The 24,086-nt window shown below is 36.8% G+C and overlaps 1 protein-coding gene across 5 annotated transcripts in view; it reads left to right on the top strand.

The window, feature by feature from the left end:
* The window catches only part of LOC145988841 (intermembrane lipid transfer protein VPS13A-like), a 231,550-nt gene that overhangs the window by 66,286 nt on the left and 141,178 nt on the right, over positions 1–24,086 (top strand). For all 5 annotated transcript variants that reach the window (XM_083124072.1, XM_083124071.1, XM_083124068.1 and 2 more), the window contains exons 17-27: positions 2,513–2,642; positions 3,661–3,891; positions 5,912–6,054; positions 7,987–8,173; positions 8,994–9,107; positions 10,317–10,496; positions 14,006–14,198; positions 15,368–15,760; positions 16,763–16,947; positions 20,609–20,778; positions 21,728–21,989. In XM_083124072.1, coding sequence (XP_082980198.1) covers positions 2,513–2,642; positions 3,661–3,891; positions 5,912–6,054; positions 7,987–8,173; positions 8,994–9,107; positions 10,317–10,496; positions 14,006–14,198; positions 15,368–15,760; positions 16,763–16,947; positions 20,609–20,778; positions 21,728–21,989 — 2,188 coding nt within the window. The remainder of the gene's footprint in view (positions 1–2,512; positions 2,643–3,660; positions 3,892–5,911; positions 6,055–7,986; positions 8,174–8,993; positions 9,108–10,316; positions 10,497–14,005; positions 14,199–15,367; positions 15,761–16,762; positions 16,948–20,608; positions 20,779–21,727; positions 21,990–24,086) is intronic.

Here is a 24,086-nt window from a genome sequence, read left to right as displayed (position 1 = left end):
TGATGCGTTTGATTTTTGAGAAATGCTATGAATATGATATAGATTTGCATGTTTTGTTTATTGATTTCAAACAAACCTTCGATTCAATATATAGACCAACAACATTACAAAGGTTACAAGAAATGGAATACCAAATAAATTAGTAAGATTAATCCGAATGACAATTCAAAACACTAGAGCCTCAGTTAAAATTGAAAATGCAAGATCGGACTTTTTCGATGTCATGACAGGAGTCCGCCAAGGAGATCCTCTCTCAGCAACATTATTTAATTTAGTTTTGGACTCTGTGATTAAAAAATTAGATGTGAGAGGAGACATCAATACTAGACTAAAACAAGTCACAGCATATGCTGATGATGTAGCTATTGTAGCAAGAACTAAGAAAGCTCTTTCAGAAACGTTTATAAGTCTAGTAGAGGAAGCTGCAAGAGTAGGACTACAAACTAATAAAAAGCAAACTAAATACATGAATATTAATAGAACAAACATGAATAATAATAGATCAATATTAATAAATAATTACTCCTTTGAATGTGTTAGTAATTTTACATACCTTGGATCTACACTTAATGAAAACAATAAAATAGAATCTGAAATAGATGAAAGAATAAAGAAAGGTAATAAGGCCTATTATGCAAATGTATCCCTGTTAAAATCGAAACTTCTGAAACGAAATACAAAGATGAAAATATATCTTACTATGATAAGACCAGTGGTAACATATGCTGCTGAAACCTGGACCCTAACACAGAAAGATAGAAACAAACTAAATATATTTGAGAGACAAATTTTAAGGAAGATCTTTGGCCCAGTACAGATAGAACATGGCATATGGAGAATAAGAAATAATGTGGAATTAGAAAAATTAATCAATGGTGCAGACATTATACGATATATTAAAAGTCAAAGAATTAAATGGTTAGGCCACATACAAAGAATGAGAACTATAAAACGTATACTAGAATGGAGACCTATGGGAAGGCGACCAATTGGAAGACCTAGAATGAGATGGATTGAAGATGTATGCGAAGATTTAAAGATTCTCAAAGTTAGAAATTGGAAAGAAATGGCAAAGAAGAGGAAAGATTGGAACGACTTGTCTGAGAAAGCTAAAACCCACAAAGGGTTGTGATGCTAATGGAAGAAGAAGGAAGAATAGATGAGGAGGTAAACAGAAGAAGACAAGTGGGAGGTGGACTCTTATCAAAGAGTTCAAACATTAATATGGAACAGGGATATACCTATGAAATACAAGAAGATAATATATACTACGTAGGTTGGAAATTTAATGGTGGCAACTATTAATTTACAAGTGATACGAAAGAGATACCTCTGTGAAACTTTTACAGCCCTTTGATGTAGTCACCAGCATTCTGTACAATCGTTGCCAGCGATGTGGAAGTCTTGGTATTTCTGTAGCAGTGCCTGTTCCGTTGATGATTTGAATGGAGCGGCCTATTGCCTGAAGAACCTCTGGAACAGTTTGGAACCTTCATCTTGGGGATCAAATCAAAGTCACAGGGGCTGGTAGAGCATCTGCCTGCCCCATCGAGCTAACAAATCAGCCACGGTTGCACTACATGTGCCCAAGCATTGTCCTGCAAAATGATGGGAGGATGCAGCAGAAAGTGTCCCCTCTTCTTTCGCAACGCAGGTCGCAGGTTCCAAAAATGAACAGTAATACCGTTCATTGATGGTCTGTCCTGAAAGTATGGCGAGAATGACCAGAACTTTCGCATTAGTGGGGTTCCGACTACACAACTTTAGACTGCCAACTCCAACAATACTCTTTTCCTCTCGTCATTGCGCCTAGTGTTGGAAGGAAGAATCCATTTACTGGGAGGTAGCTTAGGTATAAAACTAACATGTGGTATAAGTGAGAAGCAACGGTTCCGTTTCATGGCGTATATACAGCAGTGTTCTCATTATTAAATTTCCAGCCCACATATGTACCTATAATCATGTATGAGGAGAGACTTGGATAAGGACTCAGAGAAACAAAAGTAAGATGCATGCAGTGGAGATGAAATTTTTAAGGAGTATATTGGGGAGGACTAGAAGGATTAGAATAAGGAATGAGGAGATCCAATAGACAGTGGGGGTGGTGAAGCTCCAGAACAATAGCTCAGGCACAGATGAGATGGTTTGGACACACAAAGAGGATGGATGCAGAAAGACTACCACTAAGAGCTTATAATATGCAAGGAGTGGGAATAAGGCATTGTACATCCATTCTTCATGGCCCAAATGGGACAAATTGTAATACAATTTCCACAGATTTTACATTTCTTGCATTTTAAGTTGTTTATTTTTGTTCTTTTTTTTTTGGTCCAAAGAAAAGCACAATTGAGGTAAACTGTGTTGAGCTGATTATCAACTACTGTAAGTACAGTAAGATTTAAAATATGTCTAGAGCTTAATGTGTTTATTTTCCTATTGCACATTTAAATATTTGTGAACACATTTATCAGTTTACCAGTAATTATTAATTTCCTTTCTTTTTTATTTGAAGGAGTATGTTGTCTGACCATAGTGATGAAGAAGTGGAGGAGTGGGCTAGAAATGTTGACCTTCCAGGATTTGATGACAATGTTTCTCCAAAAAATGTTATTACAATGTTGTTTAGATTTGTTATAGGGGAGGTAAGCATTGGAACTTAATAAGTGTTATGAGTGCCTTCAATAATTATGAAAATGAAAGGAAAAATCCTTGTTTTTCTCAGTTATTTCAGGCAAGCGACCTCTAATGAATTCTACAATTTTTCCTAAATATTTTGCATCATCTTTATTATGGTTGTACACAGTTAGAACCATCAATCCATCAAGAATCACTTGAAATTTTTCATTGAGGTCTGTCTGTTAGAATTGCTTTTTCAGGTCAAAAGTAGCCGTTTGTGGTCATATGTGAGGAGATATGCCCTAATATAAATTAATTGCTTCTCATCTGGATAATAAAGTTCTCTACATACTTCGTTAATGCACGATTTTCCAATTTTATCTGTTCTGTATTTCTAATTTGCTTCCACAGTTGTCATTTTGATATTGTTCCAAAAATATAAAGCCATGCTTTTTGTGCCATCTTTGTTCAACATAAATTTTTGAATGTGTGGCTTTTCGTCACAATAAATATAAACTTAACAGAATAATCTAGTTGCATACATTATGGAGGTGAATTTATGATTTAAGTACAATTTGACAGTTCTTGCAATTTATGTCAAATCATAAATATTTATTTCAGTATTGCTTACATGAATTTTCTATCTGATATACAATGCTTTGGCCTCCATTTCCAAGGCCTTCGTCAGACTTTCGAAAAAGTTTAAAACATTAAAAAGTTCACAATTTTGCTTTAAAGATAGAATATTTAGACTGTTAAAATAGAGGGTTGAAAGTTGGCAGCAAAACTTCTTGAAAAACCCTGAAGTGGGCCTTAGAAACTGTGCCAAAACATAGTTTGTCGGAAAGAACCAGTTGGAAGTACTTTTTAACTATCTTCTTTATTTATAAACAGTGCTTCTCTGAACATTCAAGGAAGTGTTGGTACATCACCACACACACACACACACATGCACACACATTAATGAAACATTATAGAATATATTGTTGAGTTTTTTTTTACTTTTAGAATCTAATTTGAAATAATTTTCTTGTATATTCTTAGGTAGTTGTGCATTTAGCTAGATCCAGTAATCGGATAGACAAACCATATTTGATGCTTCGCATGTCTAAATTCTGCTGTGATATGGCTCTCATGGAATACGGGCCTGCAATGCAAGCTGGCCTTGGTGGCATACAACTGATAGACAAGCTGCACACTGGCACATCAGGAGAATACTTGGAGTTAATTTCCACAGAAGATGGGATAGATATGGTTACCCTTCTGTACAGGAAGGTAAATATGCTCGTTCAGGAATTCTAATGAAGCCTTGTATCTACCATTTTTTCTACAGAGGAAAGGATGTAAGCTACTTAAGTTCAGGAACGTGTAATAAGCTCAGCACTTGGGGTAGCAGCTGATGTTGATTGGATGATTATTTAAAAAATTGTGTGCATGTACACAAATCGATAATCTAGTTTAGTTACAGTGTTAATGTAGGTATTTGCAAAGAATTTTGACAATATTATCTTATTTATAGCGTATGATAATACAGAGTGTCGTATGATTTGTTTTGTTGATTACACATTTATTTATCATCGAAATATTACAAAATTAATGCATAGTGAATTATCCAAGTATGGAAAGTTAGTTTAGTGCAGAATGTGTTAAATGTGTCCACCATTATGGTTCACAACCTCTTGCAAGCGAACCTTTACATTTGTCACAACCCTCTACCACAAGTCTTCCGAAATTGCATGGCACATCCATTTTCCTGATCTTCTGGATGATAATACCAAGCTTGGACTTCTCCTTGGTTATTGGTGATCCATAAATAACAACTGCACGATGAGAGTCTTGAGTTGTGCTACATTTTCAGGCTTCCTTGTGAATACCTTATCTTTAAAAAAAAATCATAAAAAAAATCACATGGATTAATATCCGGGCTATGCGGTGGCCACTGTCTCCCACCTTCGTGACATTTGGGAAACTGATGTGACATTACATGCACATTAAACATCTCAAACAGGAAATCAAGAACAACGTTTGCAGTATGTGGGCGGGCTCCATCTTGCATGAACCACTGAGTGTGTAAAGGGAGAACTGTTGCCAACAGCTGAGGAATAAATCTGTTCTCCAACATGTGCTTGTATCACTCTGTGTTCACTGTTCCATCAAAGAAAAAAGGTCCAATGATTCCGTGGGTTGAAATTGTTGCCCACACACTGACCTTTTCTCCTCATGCAGTCTGTGAGGATGTTCACTTGCCCAGAATCGAACATTTTGCTTATTCACCACATCATTTAAATGAAAGTATGCCTCGTCAGTAAACCAAGTGTTGTGCAGAACATGATTTTCTTCCACTGACCATGAAACAAACTGACGCCTTCGTTCCTTGTCCACTGCCGTCATTTTGTAAGGGAACAAGTGAAGATTAGAGTGCAGAATCCTTTGGATTGACCTGCGAAATATTCCTAACTCGGCAGCCGTCCTCCTTGTTGATTTGCTGGGACTTCATGTCAAAGCAGCCATTTGAACTGCTTCAATGTTTTCAGGTGTGCGGACTCTTGATGGGTGCAATCAATTCTTCTCCAACACAGAGCAAGTGGCTTCCAATTGCTGAAACAATCTGTGAATGGTCTGTTTGCAGGGAGCCCATCTTGTTCCAAAGTGTGCACGAAAACGTCTTTGTGTCGCCACCAAACTCTTCGTCTCTGCGTCGCCTTGTATGCCCGGGTTCGATACCTGGTGGAGGCACATGATGATTCGGATTCCACTGTAAACTGTAGGTCCAGTCCTGATTAGTCTTACTGTGCATAAAGTGGACTTAAAACACCAAATCAATTAATCAATCAATCAATCAATCTTCGTTTCTGCAAAAAACATTACATTATAAATGTTTAATTTGTTCTAGTGTACCATTCATTTACTTCCTCCTTCATGTCACACTTCATAAACTGAATTTATAAGATGGCATAAGTTTTTATGAAAAACTAAATATGCTGACCAAGGCAGTAATTTATTTTATTAAAAACATAAACTAACGTAACGTTTCAACCTTCTAGCATGGTCTTCTTCAGACTCTGTATCAAGTACAAACTTTTGTACTTGATACAGAGTCTGAAGAAGACCTTGCTAGAAGGTTGAAACGTTACGTTAGTTTATGTTTTTAATAAAATAAATTACTGCCTTGGTCAGCATATTTAGTTTTTCATAATCATGGAAACAAGGCTTAATGGAGTTATAAGTTTTTATGGCAGAGTGTAGTTTTTGTATTATTGTATTTTGTATTGTACTTACTTGCATGTCATTTCAGGTTCGTGCTGATTGTCCCGACTTCAAGTCTCATTTCCATAGTGTTGAGCAATCACTGGTCATTGACTTTACTTCCGTTTCCATCGTGTTCCATCAAGAAGCCATCATTACCTTAAATAAGTTCCTGCAGTATCTACTACAAAAGTAAGCCATTTGTTAGAATACTGAAATTAATTTCTTATGAAATTATGAAATAACATTACGTTGTATCTGTGGTAAAAACATTATTTGTGGTTTTTTACTTAAAATTATTACATTTATTTTAAACCTTTAAAGGTAAGTCAAATTCATAAGTTTTTTCTGAAGAAAATAACAATTTAGCCAATATTGTTTATTATTTAGTTAGTAAGTGTTGATATGATAGCATACTAGTAACAAGTGAGCATAAAATACATTGAGTACAAAGTACAATCTCCCAATTTGCCTTTCTGTGCATAAAGTGGATTTAAACACAAAATCAACAACAAAGTAGAATCAAGAATTTATTTTTTAAATAATTTAATTTGCATGCATTGTAGGATCCACGAAAGTTTGAAATTGAAGTTGTAAAACCTAGCCCCATGCAAAAATTTAAATTATCTATATGCAGACTTGCAACTTTTTTTCATATCTCTTGATTAACCTGAATTAAAAATTCTATAATTCTAAAGGAGTTACAGTTTGTGCAATAAAAATATTCTTGTTTGCAAGTATTTTTTGTCATATTTAAGCTAATACTAAGTGATAAAGCAGGAAATTTACTGATTCCTATATACTTGCAGATATATTTTAAGCAAATCCAATGCTAATATTTAACAAATTCCAATATATGTGATTTTTGGATACAAATGGTAAAAGTTATAAGCCAGTAAAGTACAGTATGTGTTTATGTATTCTAAATCTTGTTACTTATACTGGTACCGAAGCAGTTGCGCACATGAGATTCGAAGTATTAAACGAAAAAGGATCTTCAGATTAAATTTGGTTGTTTTATCCTTACAAGAGAACAGTACAATTCTCTACCGTATTCAGTTTAAATATTGGAAATTAACCTACTCTGATACTGATTCAGTCATATGCCAGAAATCAACTTCATCACATGCTTAAAATACAGTGCATCCATTTCCTTGCGAGGCCGAGAGATAGGGAGAAGTGTGGTGGGCGGTGTTAGTGGAGATGCCGACATTTTCGACCAGTAACGTCCTGCTTAAGTTTACCCTCGAAAGCATTTTGCTTCACTCGGAATCGTTTGGAGGTTTCAAATGTGCAACACTGTATCAAGATTACATTGCAGACTAAACTGTTAAAAGTCAATGGTTTTTGTGAGCATTGTTTGCAATCTCAAAACTCCGAGCTTGAGTTGTTCTTGACTACAGGTGCCCTGGACAGAGCTGCGAATGGAGTGAGGAACAGACCTTGAACCAAGAGTGTGTTAATTTCGTACTGTGGGAAAAAGTGTGGTTTTTGTTTACTTGCCATGCTACTTCTTTGTGTAATTGCAGTGTGTGTGTGTGTGTGTGTGTGTGTTGTGTGTAAGTGAGGAGATTGAAATGCCAGCCGCAAAGTCCACGTTAGAACAAAGAATTTTTATGTATGACACTTAACGTGAAAACAGACTCGTGTCGAGATGTGTGTAGGCAATTTGCACAGAAATTCCCTGGCGTTTCACCTCCACGAACTAAAAGACAATATAAGGGCAGAACTTGGAAGAATTACGGAAGAAGAACTTTTGCATGTGAATCAAAATTTCATCAAACGATGCCAGGAGTGTGTGAATGTAGGTGGACATCACTTTGAACAACTCTTATAACACTGGTTAGTGCTCATTTTGCAATATTAATATAAATATCTGCATGCTAAAGATATGTCCATAAAAATAAGCGGGACATTACTGGTTGAAAATGTTGGCATCTATGCTAGTGCTGCCTGCCACACACTCCCGATCTCTCAGCCTTGCAAGGAAATGGACGCACGGTATATATTTATTACATTTTGAATTATTTTTGTTTGCTTGTCCAAAGATATATACAAGTTTGTACTACACAGGTGTTACTATAAATTCAGATTGAAAGTGTTCCTTGTTGTAAATAATTTCAGGGTTCATAGCAGGGAGAAAAATTGGAAAGCGTTGGTTCCAGAATCTCAAACTCTGATTGATTGGTTTTGGTCGGGGAAACCAGATCCTCCAATCCCTCCAGGAGCTACAAAGTTCAGTTACTCCACTAGACTGGGAGAAGTAAAGATCAAACTTTGCAACACAGATGTGGACCTTGTGGAAATAACTGTGAGTAAATATGGGTTGCATAAAATAAGAGATAAGAGAAATTAATAATAGTGTTCACAGGGCCTGGTTAGTGCATATTCATCGAATGTCTTAACCTGTCAACTGTGTATTCTTGAGCTGGCCTGGACATTTTTCATGGGGTTTCTACAATGGTAGAGTAAATTGGCTATTGGAATATATGCAGGGTCCAGCAGGGATATATGATGTTTTTAAAAATGGATGTAGTTTGGCTGATGGGCAAACCACATGCTTTATGTCATTGAACAGGGCACATGCTATTTTAGTATCTATGGAGCAGTGGAAAATTCAATGTCACACTTGAGAATTGAGACATTGTTTAAAAGTGGTAGCTATGTTACTTACTTGCAAAGTACGTAATACAGCACCATGCTTTGATGTGAATGATGATGACTGTTTTCTACTGTTCATGTAACAATATCTCAGTATCCTCTGGTGTTCAGATAGATCACACACTTCTTAGTGATTTCTTTTCAAACACTGGATTTTTTTTTTGGACACAATATCATATTCCGAGAATGCACTTTTCCATGATGGTCCACATGCAAATGAAACTTGCACTACTTTCGAGTAACTGAGTCACTACTTTTAAAAAGATCTCCATTACAAAAGTTCAGTTGCATGTTACACTGCTCCGTAGCAACTAAGTTGGCATCATGCATGCTGTTAAACGATCAATCAGTAAAGTAATGGGAATACTCATATACTTTGTTGCATTGTGATCATAGCATTTGCTGATGATAAAGTTGTTATACATAAGTTTTAAAGTTTCTGTGTTTTTAAGACATATATTTATTTACAGGTAGGAGGATTAGAAAGTGATTGTTTATTCAAGGCTAACGAGAGGATGGTATTACGAGTTTACTTGACAGAATTGAATGTGGATGATTTATGTGAATTTACTTTGTACCCGAAGGTAATTATCCAAATTGCATATTTATTTTTTTATGTTAATTTTCTTGTTGTATTTTAGCTTTGTAGTTGAAACCAATTTAAAATATATACAAACTGGATCAAGAAAGTGTGGGGCGTTACCCCCACACCCCCTATATGCCTTCATGGCATGCTGCTAAGCACAGGGGAGCACTTTACTTTTTTTACAAACTGAAGTGAAAGTTGTAAAATTAAACTATAAAGAATATGAAAATAATTTTAAAAAGCAATAAGCGAAGGAGAGTGTTGTTATTAAGATAGTAAATTGGAAGATAAAATAATGTGCTTCTCGGATTTTAAATATAAATATTAATAATTATAATCATGGCACCCAAACTTAGTCAAAATAACTTATAAATATAAAATTATATGTCTGTGCTGCTTACACAAGAACTTTCTGTTTTTAGCAACTCCTTTCCACCATTTCATAGAGTTGCAGAGTTATCAAAATATTTTTTCAAAAGGAACATGTAACTGTTATTATTTTATGAAAAGAAGCTAACTATTTACCTTTGCTTGTGCATTCAAGCAAATTGTTATTAATCATTTCAAATTGTTCAACACATAACTTACTCTTTCTTCATTATCATCTCCTTAAAATCTACATGGATTTAAAATTAGGACTGCATTGATGTCAATATATCAGTATTGGTTGATACCAGTGATATTGGTATCAGAAAGTATTCTTTCGACTTAATCATCAATACCAGGCAATACCTTTATGGAGACTACGAAAATGCCTTGCAATACTTTCATAGCATGTAATTTATGCTAAATGGGTAATTTTATTTAACTAAGGAATAGTTATATTAATATTCTGATTATCTCCTATGTAATTCTTTGAATATTTTAAAGAAAAATTCTGTAAGAATAATGTGGTATAGTTGCAGTGGAATATACTGTATTAATATTTTGTGTCATATTCTGAACACAACTTCGAATTGTTACAATGTTGAAACGTCAGTGCCGGGGTCAGTAGGAATTGTTAAAGAGTATTGACATTGGTTCAAAGTGGTATTTAAGTCCGTTAAAAATGTTGTTTTAATTGTGATCACCTGATGAAAATTGACAATTTATTAATTGCTAGTGGATATTTCATTAACACTCTTAAATAGGTGTTTTGCACATATTTTTCTGTCATGTTCATATAAATCGCATGAACTAAAGCATAATAATGCACCCTTTATTTCAGATACTGACAATCGAGGAAGATAAAGTGTTTGATTTCAAGTACGTGAGGCACAGCCCCAAGTTCTATGGAAAATCTGACATAGAGTCAAAGAAAGATGATGTGAAGTCTGATGGCAGTCTGAAGTTTTATGTTGGGAGGATTCATGTAGTACTCCTGTATAAATTTCTGATTGAGTTGCAGGTTTGTGTGCTTTTAGTCTGTTTGCCATTGTAATGCTAAAATACATATTGACTATTTCTTCGTGCATGAGTGTATGCAGTATGTGATTTTTAATCCTTTTAATGGAACATACTCGTCTACATATTCATTCATCGGTGATGTAGCTAAGGATGAGGATTGAAGTAATGGTGAATCATATTTTTAAGTTTATGCAAGATATTCTTCTTCCAATACATAGCCCCGGGTAAGTTACAATTTAAACTTTTAATTGAATTTTCCTGTAAGACTGATTCGGTAACCATAAAATTTCCATTACCTGTGATAGGAACTTAGAAAATCTTTCATCACGATCTCTTAACTTGGTGTGCATACATACCGCTACACTTTGACTTTGCAAGGATGTTTACAATAATCCTTCTTGTAGTTGTGGAAATGATTTCTGAATGAAAAAATGTGTGCACTTCTTTCTGAGAGTTGAAGTTTATGGTGTCATCAGTTGCATCCAATGGAAGTGTCAGGATAATAGATCACATAAAAAGTAGGGCTGAGCTGATACCAACATTTGCCGATACCGATACCGATACCTTAACCGATTCCAACCAATACCAATGCAGATACCGATTCTTGTATCATTTCAATTTAAAATAGCAAAGGCTAGTTACTGAGTCACAAAACTCATCACATCACATTCTATGAATGGTTTCAAATACTCCCAAATTTTTCTCATATAGCATTATATCACTTAATATGTCCTGTGACATTTTATGTGAACTTCTTTCTAGCCCCAGAGGATGCAAAAAAAGGAGTTTTGGTAATGTTGGAAGCATTGTTAAAATGTTGCAGATACACCGAAAAATTGGTGGATTATTATAAGTTTCCCTGCTTCATTTCATGATCCCCAATTTAATTATACGTCTTTAAGGGGAGAGAAAGTTATAGCATGTAAAATAAAATTTATGTAGTGCATGTAGCGTACGGCTTGCACAAGGAATGCAATATAAATACAAATGTAAACAACATTCTTATTGTTTTGATTAACCTGGAGAGGGAGGAAAATGACGGAAAAATATACACAAATACAGATCTGTATATTTAATGCTCATTTGGCAGCTCTGTATGCTGTTCATTATTCTCTGTCATTTGCAATAAATGCAAGTCAGCATCAGGCAGCAGTCACACAAAAGGGTAAGAGCACAAGAAGAAAATCCACAACCCTCCCTCCCACAGCAACATTCATCCCTTTTCCAGGAACATCTGGAATGAGCCTAGCATTATATTGGGGGTTAGGCATAGAGCTGACAACTCTGCACTGTAAAAAGACATGTCAAGAATCAGCAATATGAGGCTTGGATGTTCCCAAGGTAAAATATTCCGGAGGTAAAATAGTCTCCCATTCGGATCTCCGGGCGGGGACTACTTTGGGAGGTCCCTGGACTAAGGATAAGATCTACATTAGGAATAAGGATATTCATGTCCAGATATTATTAGAATAATTAAATCAAGAAGACTTAGGTGGGCAGGCCATGTGGCACGAATGGGAGAGGAAAGAGGAGTTTACAGGATTCTTGTTGGGAGACCTGATGGTAAGAGACCTGTAGGAAGGCCAAGACGAAGATGGAGGGAGAACGTTGAGATGGACCTAAAGGAAATCGGTAGGGATGGAAAAGAGTATATAGATCTTACTCAGGATAGGGACAGATAGAAGGCCTGTGTTGCTGCAGCTATGAACCTTCGGGTTTAAGAAGGCTAGAGAGTTAGTTAGTTATGTTTCTTTGAATTGTTTGAACTTTCATTTGAAGTCCACTTTACGCCAGGTGGGCTATTCAGGACTTGACTACAGTTTAAAGTGCGATCCAAACCACTATACAATGTGCCTCTATTGGGTATTGAACTTGGGACCTCTTCATTAAAAGATGATGATGTTACCATTATGTCATCAGTGAGGCCCTACGAGGGTCACTATTTATATTTTGAGCCTAACAATGAAAAAACAGGAATTTGGCATTGAAAACTGCTTTATTGTTTTTCGAAGTATTCTCCTTTATGGTCAATACACTTTTGCATTCGTTCGAACCATTTGTCAAAGCAGTTTTTCCAATCTTCTTGAGACACCTCCATAATATGGTTTTTGAACGCATCAACGGCATCTTCCGACGACGAAAATCGTTGTCCATGCAATTTATTCTTGACATTCGGGAACAAGAAGTCATTGGGTTCCAAATCAGGACTGTACAGCGGATGACCCATCAATTCGATTTTTTGACTGTTCATAAAGTCGGTTGTTAGACGAGATGTGTGACAGCTGGCATTGTCTTGATGAAGAATGATCCGACGGTGTTTGTTTGTTTTCCGTATTTGACCGAAGACCTCTGGCAAACAAATTGTTGTGTACCATTCAGAGTTGACCGTTCTACGTTCCTCTAAAGGCACAGTTGCCACATGACCAGTTTTCCCGAAAAAACAGGCAACCATTTGTTTCGATGTGCTTCGAGCGCGAACAACTTTTGTTGGATTGGGTTCATCTTGAAACACCCATACAGTCGACTGCTGTTTACGTTCCGGCTCATATGCATATATCCATGATTCGTCACCTGTTACAATCTTATATAAGTCTTTTGAAGCACCACGATTGTATTTATTGAGCATTTGTTTGCACCAATTGACGCGAGCGTCTTTTTGAGTTTTTGTCAAATTGTGTGGGATCCAACGAGAACATACCTTTCTCACAGCTAAATGATCATGTAATATTTTATATATGCTGGTGGAACTAATGCCTATGGTTGCCTCAATCTCACAGTATGTCACATGACGATCTTGCAGTATTAGGTTTTGCACAGCATCAATGTTTTCTTGAACAACAACTGATTTTGGACGACCTTTGCGAATCTCGTCGGTGAGCGAATGGCGGCCACGATTAAATTCGTTATACCAGCGTTTCACAGTGGCAAAGGATGGGGCTTCATCGCCAAATGTGGAAGTAAGTTGATCGATGCACTCTTGTCTTGATAATCCACATCGAAAATCGTAAAAAATCATCGCACGAAAATGTTCACGAGTTAATTCCATTTTATTGTTGTAGCGCAATCTCCAAGGCAACATAAACAACACAAATCAAACTATTGACAAAACATTTGAAGTACGTTATGGTCAATAATGCCAGAGGATTCCGTGCAAACGTCAAATCACACCTAACTTCATCATTGTTGCCAAGGCTCAAAATATAAATAGTGGCCCTCGTATCATGCATGTTCTTACGTTATTTTGAAGTATATGTTTGACAAGCTGTACACACCATTAAGAAGAAACCACAATTCCATAACAATTTTAATTGTATGTGAATGTGTTGCAGATAATGTATTAAAATATAAAGGGTTCTTACAACAGTCAATGCTGAGGAGCAATAATTTATTTTATCAATTTTCAGTCATTCACAACAGCCTTCTGAGTAAAACATTAGGGTGTAAGTGTAATATTAACAAAAAATTCATTCATGTATGTTGAATTGTATTGAAATTTCTCTCCATCTGTAGCACTTTTTGGAACCCTTCATACATCCAGGAATAGCAACACATGCATTCCGAGCAGCTGAACAAACAGTTGAACAACAAATGTCCATGCTGAGAGGATGGAACACACGCTTACATTTGTCCATTGATGTACATGCTCCAATGCTATTGCTACCACAAAAGTCAGATTCTCCAAATTTGATAATCATTAATATGGGTGAGTGTATCTCTTTTTTTTATTTTTAAGATGCATAATACAGATGGGCCGTAAAGTTATAGAACGTATTCTAGAGGCCAACACTTTAATATTTTAAATACTGATATTAACATTACTAGTTAGCCAACCTCCATGGTGGAGTGGTTAGCATATCGTGCTACGATGCCAGGGGTCCTGGGTTTGAATCCCAGCCTGGGCATGGATGTTTGTGAGTTTCCATTTATCAATTTTTTCATATCATCGCTCATCCTCATCTTCACAAATTAGCCAAAGGTGGCACAAAAAGCAAATCAATCAATCAAAACATTACTATTTTTTTTCTTCTGAATTCACAACTTTCATTTTCCCATTTAATTTAAAATTTACAAATATAGAACTGAATAATTAAAATGGACCTATAATTTTTTTTTAACTCATGCTAATTATGTACAGATGGCAAGTTTATCGATACTGATATCGATCTCATAATTTGAATGCCAACTGCACTTCCTTAATTATCATATGGAATCAGGTGACTGCAATGAGTTTTTTCTTATGATGAAGAGTGAACTTTATATTTAGACTTTTACCTTTCAAAACCATGTTATATGAATTATATTGTCATATTCATTTTTAAAAAAAAGTAATGAGAAAGTAAATATTTTGCTCTAAAGTATACAGGTTATTTATAAAAATATTGAATCGTAAAAATTATCAGTGATGTTACTGCAAGTGTTCTAACATAATTAAGCCTTGTTTCCATGTTAGAAAAAACCCACCAAGGCCGCCTTTATTATATTAAAACACTTTATATGTAATGTTTCAACACTATGTCGAATACCATGACACTAAGTTTTCTCTTGCAAGTGTGGATTTGCAGGGTGTTCAGTGCTTAACTTACAACTACAAATGGTTCCTCCACAGAAAAATTGCTCCAAAAAGGGCCACAAAATGTAAGAACTGAGATACATATGAAAGTAGTAAAATATAAAATATATAACTAACAATTTAACACAACTTGACCTAAAAGTTATAACTGAAATTGTATACAGGGGATCTCACACATATAAATATAGGTCTGGAAAATTGATACATTGATCTTATGTTTATATGGGCCAATATCAGTAGAGTACCCAATGAATCTTTCCCATTGTAAATTTACTTGTATTCATTTTTTGAAATAATTTCAGGTGATTTAAGTGTTGAAAATTTCTTCAAAGAGATCACGCCTGTACATATGGGATACTCACATAGCGATTCTGCTCCACCTCTCGATACACCTGTAATAGACAATATCTTAGTAAGACTGGAATCTCTGCAAATGTCTAGGGCTGTGATGACATTGGCTGGAACTTTAGAGGTTCAGGAGCCTGTCCTTGAACCTGTAAGCATTCGATTGGATATCAAACGAGCCGTAGCTCAGTCTCTGAACTCACTACCTGGGCAATACCTTCAACACAGGGAGATTTTGCTGTATGATGTCCATGGAGGAATGGATAACATTAGAATAAACCTTGGACAAAGGGATTTGGCAACCCTGCTGTCTATATGGACTGACAATCTAGCAGAAGGATCATGTTTTGGTAAATATTCCTGTAATTCTAGAATCATAATCAGAGTATAAAGTTCTCTTTATTGGAAGAAAATAATTTGGAAACTGGTTTTTTTTTTCCAAATAGATTTCTATGCTTTACTTTATAATATTTCTTCCTTACTTCCAAACAAAATATAATGACCTCCCTGATGGCATAGTGGTAACGTTGTTGCCTTGTAATCAAGAGGTCCTGGGTTCGATACCCAGTGGAGCTACATGGCACAGTGGTTCAGATCCCACTTAGACTGTAGGTCCAGTACCGATTAGCCTTCCTGTGCACAAAGTGGACTTAAAACAACAAATCAATCAATCAATCTCCTAAACAAAATATTAGTCGTAACTATCTCAATCATTTTGAACTAAATGTTATTTTTAAGTGAATAAATGACAACATTATTATTGTCGTCGTCGTCATCGTCGTTGTCGTGGTTGTTGTTGTTATTTACTCATGGGCCACAGTAGTCCAGTTGACAGAGTATCTCACTATCACATTGGAGACTCAGTTTTGATTCCCAGGTTGGCTGATATCAGGTGGGAATTTTTCTGTTATGCTGCTCTGGTGCTCATTCAGCCTTCTTTAATCGGTAACTGGGGTCAAAGTGTAGGAAAGGGGTGAAGTTGGCTTAAGCATGGTGCTGCTCACATCACCTCCACTCCACTATATGTAGTTTGTTTCTATTTAATTATCCATTTTTCTTTTTTTTTCTTTTTTATTACATTTCGTGCACAGTGTACTAGAGAATAAAAATGTGTGGTGAGCATGATCAGGGAATACTGCTGATGTAAAACATTACCTATAGAAATTTCAAAGGAAGATCTTTAGTTAAGTTCTGCGGAGAGATTCCATTATTATACATTATTATTAAGGGCTCTTGCTTATTATAACATGAGCATTTAGCATTTTTTATCTGAATTCAGCTTACTAGGTTAGGTTAGTTAAGAAATGTCTTTGTATGTTGTTAAAGTATTTGAAACTTTGCATTTTTATTAGATTTGAATGCGTGGTCTCATCCTGCATCTCCATTTGAACCTTCAACACCTACCATACCGTCAGAGGACACAGCTGTGAAGAAACTCCAAGCCTTCTTCAACCAGAGTGAGCAAGTTCGTCGAGAAACCAGCATCAGGTTAACTATGGATGGGCTCCAGTTGTATCTCTACAGTGACATGGATGAAGTAAGTTTTGTTTAGTCCACTACTTTTACATTAACCCTGCATAAACCAGTCATGTGATACATGGTAGACTAGAGATGTGAGAAAGTTGGATGTCAGCTGAAATCAGCATATATCAAATGGTGTCTTAATTGGAACAGTGCTGAAAAGTTTGATAAACATTTAGTACAGTATGGTGTTATATTGAAGCTGTTTTTTTCTTTTCTCTCTCTCTGTTTTTCATTTTTATAATTTTGTTATTTAGCATCAGTTTGTGCAACTTTTTGCCAACCGTGATGAATAAAATGAGTTATGATGAAATTGATGAAGGGACACTCACAAAGAATACCCATTCTCAGCCTGGGACCCCTGGCATTGTAGCATGCTGTGCTAACCACTGCACCACAGAGGCCAGTTTCTTTCTTTTATGAACGAGTGCTTCTGTCTTCTGACTTTCTAGACCAGACTCTGCTAGTAATGCTTTCAAATATCTCTCCAGGTGTCCCCCACAATGCTGGATCAAGACAGGAATTTTAGAACTCCCACCATTAACTGCTCATATATACACAAAGAGAAATTTTGTAAAATTTTAATTGTTAATTTTGATTTTGCCATACAAGGAATGGCATATCTATTAAATAATCAAACACAGAGGGTGGTTCATGGTATGTTCCCCCATTTTGTTCTTGGATGAAAACTATATTATAAAGAAGCTTTCAATGAAATACATATCACATAAAAGGTTACACTTTGAAAAAAATGTACTACTGCAATACATGCTCAATATGACCACCGTTGTTATTTCTAACCTCAATCAAGCGAACACCAATGTTATCAGTTACCCTACGAAAAATGAGTTCCGTAATTTCACTGCAAGCTTCGCTAACTTTTTCATGAAAGACTCGTGGAATCTCAGTTGCCCAAAAGTGCACATTTTATTTATTAACCACACCATCCAAATGAAACTGTGCCTCAACAGTGTTGCGTTGTTATCCTCAGCCCAATGAACAAATGCCATTCTCTGCTGTTTGTGTTCATTTGTGAGTTTTGCACCACGGTAATCTTGTACGGATAAATATGGAGATCATTTTTAAGAATCTGTTGAACAGAGCATCTTGATATCCCTAGTTGTATTTCTGCTTTTCTATCCGATTTGCTTAGATTCACCGGTATAACAACTCGAACAGCTTCAATATTCTCAGTCGAACACACAGGATTGGGACGATCATGCTTCGATTCCAATACTGTGTCCTTCCATTCAAAACTTTTCATGCAGTTTGTGGATAGTTTTTCTAGAGGGGACCCACCGAGTATGAAAATGTGCACGAAAACGCCTCGGTGTCACAACAATGCTTTTTGTTTCAGCAAAAAATAGCACAATTGCTGATTGCTGTTCCATCATATGTCTTCCTTTGTCTGCCATGTTGTCTTCTCTAGCCCCCCTAGCGACAGCATCATGAATTACGCTTCACATTTTATCACATCACTTTTCCAATGACTACTGCAACTGCTGTTGACACACATGGTGTGATTCCTCATCTTGGATCCGAAAAAAATAAAAAAACAAATGGGAGATCATATCGTGTGCTCTACGAGAGGCACTTTCATCTTGCTCTAGCCAACAGTGTGCCTGTGAGCTCTGTAGGTAGTGGGTGCTGCATGATGATGGTGGCAGAATCATGCTGAGTGGAAAGATTGAACAACATGTGAACCTAATTTTTTTAGGTGAAGTTAAACAGAATACCAACAGAATGTCTTCAATTACTATGGGAGGTGTACAGGGACAATACCATGTCACGTGCATGCATCTTTGAATTACACAAAAGGTTTGAGAAGGTGAAGGAAGAGGTGTAAGATGAATGTTTGTGTCGACCTGTGATGTCAAAAACTGTAGAAAACATCCAAGAAATCGATGTAGTCATGATTGATTGGGTGCCATAAGGTCAAACAGTTACTCGGCACTACTAACAGTTGGGCTGAAAAGTTCGTAGGCTAACATAGTAAAAAATATTTTTTTGACAAAATTCGATTTTATTATTCAATATAGTTGCCTTCGAGGGTGATACAACGATTATAGCGGTCATACAATTTTTCGATGCCATTTTTATAGTACGATTTCTCTTTAGCCTCAAAATAGGCCTCAGTTTCGGCGATTACCTCTTCATCAGTGCTAAATTTCTTTCCAGCGAGCATTCTTTTAAGGTCTGCAAACAGGAAAAAGTCACTGGGGGCCAGATCTGGAGAATATGGTGGATGGAGAAGCAATTCGTAGTCTAATTCATATAATTTTGCCATCGTTTTCATTGATTTGTGACACGGTGAATTGTCTTGATGAAACAGCACTTTTTTCTTCTTCAAATGGGGCCGTTTTTTCGTGATTTCATCCTTTAAACGCTCCAACAGCGCTATGTAATAATCTCAGCTATCTCGATCAACTTCACTTTACGATCATTTAAAATTATTTTGTGGACTTTTTTTATGTTTTCGTCGGTAACAGCCTCTTTGGGGCGTCCACTGCGTGCATCGTCTTCGATGCTCATTTCGCCTTGTTTAAATTTAGCAAACCACTTCTCAACGGTTGATTTTCCTGGTGCAGAGTCCGAATAATGTTTATCAAGCCAAGCCTTGGCTTCAACAGTATTTTTTTTCACCAAAAAGCAATGCTTTATTAACACACAAAATTCTGTTTTTATCCATTTTTTCACAATAACAAAAGCTGCTTCACTCACAATGCTATATCTCACGAACTAATTATCCGGCAGCTGTGAAATTTATACACGTATCTTTTGAAGGTTAGTACTAAGTAAAAATCACATGGATTTAATTCTAGTAACGCCATCTATGAGTCAGCCTACAAACTTTTCAGCCCAACTGTTATATTGGGGTTTTGGCTTCACTATGAGAATGCTGGCGGAGGAAACGGCCGGGTCGCTGGAACAACACCTGGATGCTGCATCAGGATAATGCGTCAGTCCACAATGCCCAGTCTGTGAAGCAGTTTTTGGACTGATAAACTCATTCCAGTGCTTGATCATCCCCCACACTTGCCGGATTTAGCCCTGTGTGACTTCTTTCTTTTCCCGAAAGTGAAAGCTGCCTTGATGGGAACCTATTTCCAGTCTGTGAAAGTGAAAACGGCAGAGATACTGAACAAGGTGACAGTTGCAAAGTGGCAACACTGCTTGTAACAGTGGCAGATGGGTCTACAGCAGTGTATGGGCAGTGAAGGGGTGTACATTGAAGGTGATATCATGTAATATGTACGTGTTTCTCAGTAATGGAATTTATACCATCAATCCCGTTTATTAATAGCCACACCTTGTATGTTTTGGCACAAAAATGTACTATTGTATACACTGCTAATATTCGAACCCTGGTTTCGATCTCAGTTGATAGAGAAATAGCACCGCATACTGGAGATCCATGTCAGAGTCCTGGTTCAGCCTGCATATTTCACTTAGTTTATACAATAATCATTTTCAAAAGGAGGATTTCATGATAGAAAAGAAGTGCATCCTTTCCATTCCTGCAGACGTTCTCATAATTGCTTACAGTGCCTGTAAAATCTCTATAGATAAATGGTATTCTGAGGTTCCATCCCAAATCTTGAAACTGGGTTAGATGTAATCTCCAGAGTAGATCTCTTAATTGTATCTATGTTCCTAACTAGTATTTTGTTTCGCAGATACTGAGTTCACCTGTGAGAGATCTTGAGCATGCCTTGTGCAAACTGGAGCTGGGAGAAGCCTCATTCTCAATGGACATATACACAGACCACAGCCTGGAACTACGAATGGCCTTGCAGTTTTGCACTGTGGAGGACACTAGGCCAGACAACAACTTGGTGATCAGAAAGTAAGTAATGATGGTTCTTCAATATGGAAATATTTTTTACAATTACTTTATATCGTTTAATATTTCTTGTACACAAGTGATATAAGTCTTAATACTCATATCATAATAATACAACTCAACTAGCTACATGAAGTAGTTTATGGTACACAGAGTATGTATTATATCTAAGGACATGCATATTTCGTTTTTGATGAAAACATGAAATGTGAAATAACGCATTGTAATGTTAATTTTTCATGTTTATGAAAGATGCGAGGTGAATTTTGCTACCTCGTTTTGTCACGAAATGATGCGAAAAGAACTGCAAAATGGGAAATAAACTCTTAAACATGAAATTTAGGGTTTATTTACCGACGCGGCACCTTCTGAGGTCTGAATTATCCTATGAGTTATGCAATTCACGTAAAATCGATTAATTCTGCTGTAAATATTTAAGAAGCAAAAATTTACTCCTTTACACAGGAATAAACTTAATATTGTGATAACTATATAAATGTGCTATTAGAAGTGAAATGTTAATTTTGTGAAATAAGTATAGTTTTTAAATCAAATTCATATTTTTATTAACCATTTCCCGAAATATGCCCAGTTTTTGTACCGAAATGTTGATATTTTATTCACCGTAAATACGACTAATTATAACTTATGAAAAAAGTTAAGTGAAAATCGTGCCCTAACCAGGGTTCAAACCTGAGTCTTTGGCATTCCATGCCAATTCTCTGCCACACAATTTTTCTTAGATCCTTTATCCTAGGACCCCTGGATTTTTGTGACATTAATTAAAGCAACACCACTTACAAATTGTCTGTGCACCATAATAGCTAATAGCCCAATCATTTATCTTTTTCATGATATGTATATGACCTTAATTGTCAGAGGAGACTTTAATACATATCAACAGCTGCCATACTCTGTACTGCCACATCCTAATCCTTTGTGATGTTGTCAGAATCTTCCAGTCACACAGTGGCCAGATGAGGATGGATTCCAGCCAAATTTCGGTGTCTTCCCCTCCTATGGTGGATGTCACGTTTCGCCAGACTCAGAGCGGAGACTGCTGTGTGGATATTTTGGTGGAGAAGACTCGTCTCAATTTGTCAGTTCCCTTTTTCATAAGCTTGGTCCACTTTCTCCTCGAAGCGTTGCCTGGAGAGAGGCCATTGGAAGGAGGTGTGGTGAATCATGGATATGTAGGAGACCTGGGAGTGCAGGTTAGTGTGCTGTGATTTATGCATCGTTAGCAGGGGCATACTGGGCAGAATCTTTGTGTAGGTTGCCTTCGCTGTTGTCTAGATATCATGAATAGTTTAATAGACTTAAGTAGCCACAAAACTATTGAGGATATCTAGGCAATAACAAAAGCAAACCACATAAAGATTAACAATCATAGCATTGAATACAATTGTAAGGAGAGGAAAATTCGTAAACAGTTGCTCTGCCGTCAGCCTAAGGTCCAGCTGAGCTTTAAGGGCAGAATTAATTCTATACCAGTGAACAACCAATATACCTTGAAAAACTTTTAAGTGGCATCATGTTAAGTAACTTTATTACTTTTTTAAACTTACATTGCTTTATTTTCCTTCCTTTTATGTATTCTACCTTTATGTATATTAGAAACTATATTAGTTTTTGGACATTTTAAGTGCATGTTGTTACATATTGAAGTACACGTTACTGTTAATCTACTATTTTTTCAGAATATTATTCCAAAAACATTTCTACTAATTGTAATGGGCCTCTTTGATGGTGTAGTCATAACGTTGTCCCCTTGTAATCAAGGGATCCCAGAGTCGATGCCCAGTGAGGAGGCTCATAGTGGTTCAAATCCCAATTAGCCTATCTGTGCATAAAATGGACTTGAAAACAAAACTTCAAACTAATTGTAAGGTCACATTTTTGGTCATAAGCAATGTGTTCTACTTTCTACTAAATTTCACAATGATAGCTTAATATGGCCAATTTATATTCTCTTAAATACGGAGAAACTAGTACTCACTTTTATCCGCAAAGCTGTTTTTTTTCTTTTTCGATTAATTTCAGTGGCCACTGCCACCATCCTCGTTGGACCTTGCTGTACTGTTGCTTGGCGTGCATCTTTTGTTTTTAGTTCTCTGGCTGCCGTAGGTGCACTGTTGTTAACTGTGCGTCTGGGTCTGTGTCGTCTGCTGTTTCCGGGCGATAACTGTTGTAGTAGGGGAATCCAAGTGTGGTGTGCTTGCCTGCTATTGATGTTTAGCTCGTGTGGGGAGTGCATTATGTCATGTGTTTCCTTGATTTTGGTGTCTACGAGCGTGTGGGCAGTGTGTTTGGCTTGAACCTTTTGAATTTTATTGCTATTGTATTTGATATGTTTAGCAAGACCAGTAGTGGGTTGGGCTTTTTTCACATCTGCTAGGTGCTGTTGGATTCTTTCATTGACAGATCTGATGGACCTGCCGATGTAATGTGCCTTGCATTCACACTCTGCATTGTATACACCTGGGTTATCAAGGGGGGGAGAGGAAGCACCATCTGTGTTTGTTCAGTTTATCAGCTATTTTGGAATTGGGTTTGTTCGCTACTTTGATGCTATATGGGAGAAGTGCTTTGGATATGTGGTTGGAAGTGGTTGGATTGTAGGGGAAGGCAAACCATTTATATTGGCCGCTGGAGGTTGATTGTGGCTGGGTTGCTTGCGGATGGGTTGATCGTGGTTGGTTAGGGTGTCTGACCTGTATTTCCGCTTTACTGCACCAAGTGGAAAGTTGTGCTTCTGTGTAGCCATGTTTCAGGGCTATTTCAGTGATGGTGGCTATCTCCTCTCGTAGATCCTCTTCTCTGCAACAGTAGGAGAAGGCTCTTCAACAAAAGTTCAGCCACACATTGGCTTTTTGCTTGGGGGAATGGCTATAGAGAGCATGTATGTACTGGGTGCCTGCATCCGGTTTTCTGTAGACAGTGGTTGTGAATTTGTTAAGTGCACGGCTGATGGTGATGTCCAGGAAGTTGATTTTACCATGTTTTTCTTGTTCTACGGTGAAGTTGAGCCTGGGGTGGATGCTATTTAGCTTGTTCACTAGAAGGTTGAGTTCTTCTGTCTTTTTGTATGCGACTATTGTGTCGTCCGCGTACCTTCCATATTGGATGTATTGTAGTTCTGGAGTGTGGAGTATTTCTTTTTCAGCCAGGTGCATGACGATGTTGGCTAAAGGAGCTGATAGCGGATTGCCCATCGCAAGGCCCTTGGATTGATTGTAGAATTTATCCTCAAACTGAAAGTAGTTGTGTTTTAGACAAACTTCCAATAGCCTGGTTATCTCTTGTACCTT

Source organism: Lepisma saccharinum, chromosome 6, assembly GCF_977018435.1.
Source record: "Lepisma saccharinum chromosome 6, izLepSacc3.1, whole genome shotgun sequence".
NCBI classification, from domain to species: Eukaryota; Metazoa; Arthropoda; class Insecta; order Zygentoma; family Lepismatidae; genus Lepisma; species Lepisma saccharinum.
Note: the sequence above shows the minus strand (reverse complement) of the source record. Positions and strands in the feature narration are given on the sequence as shown.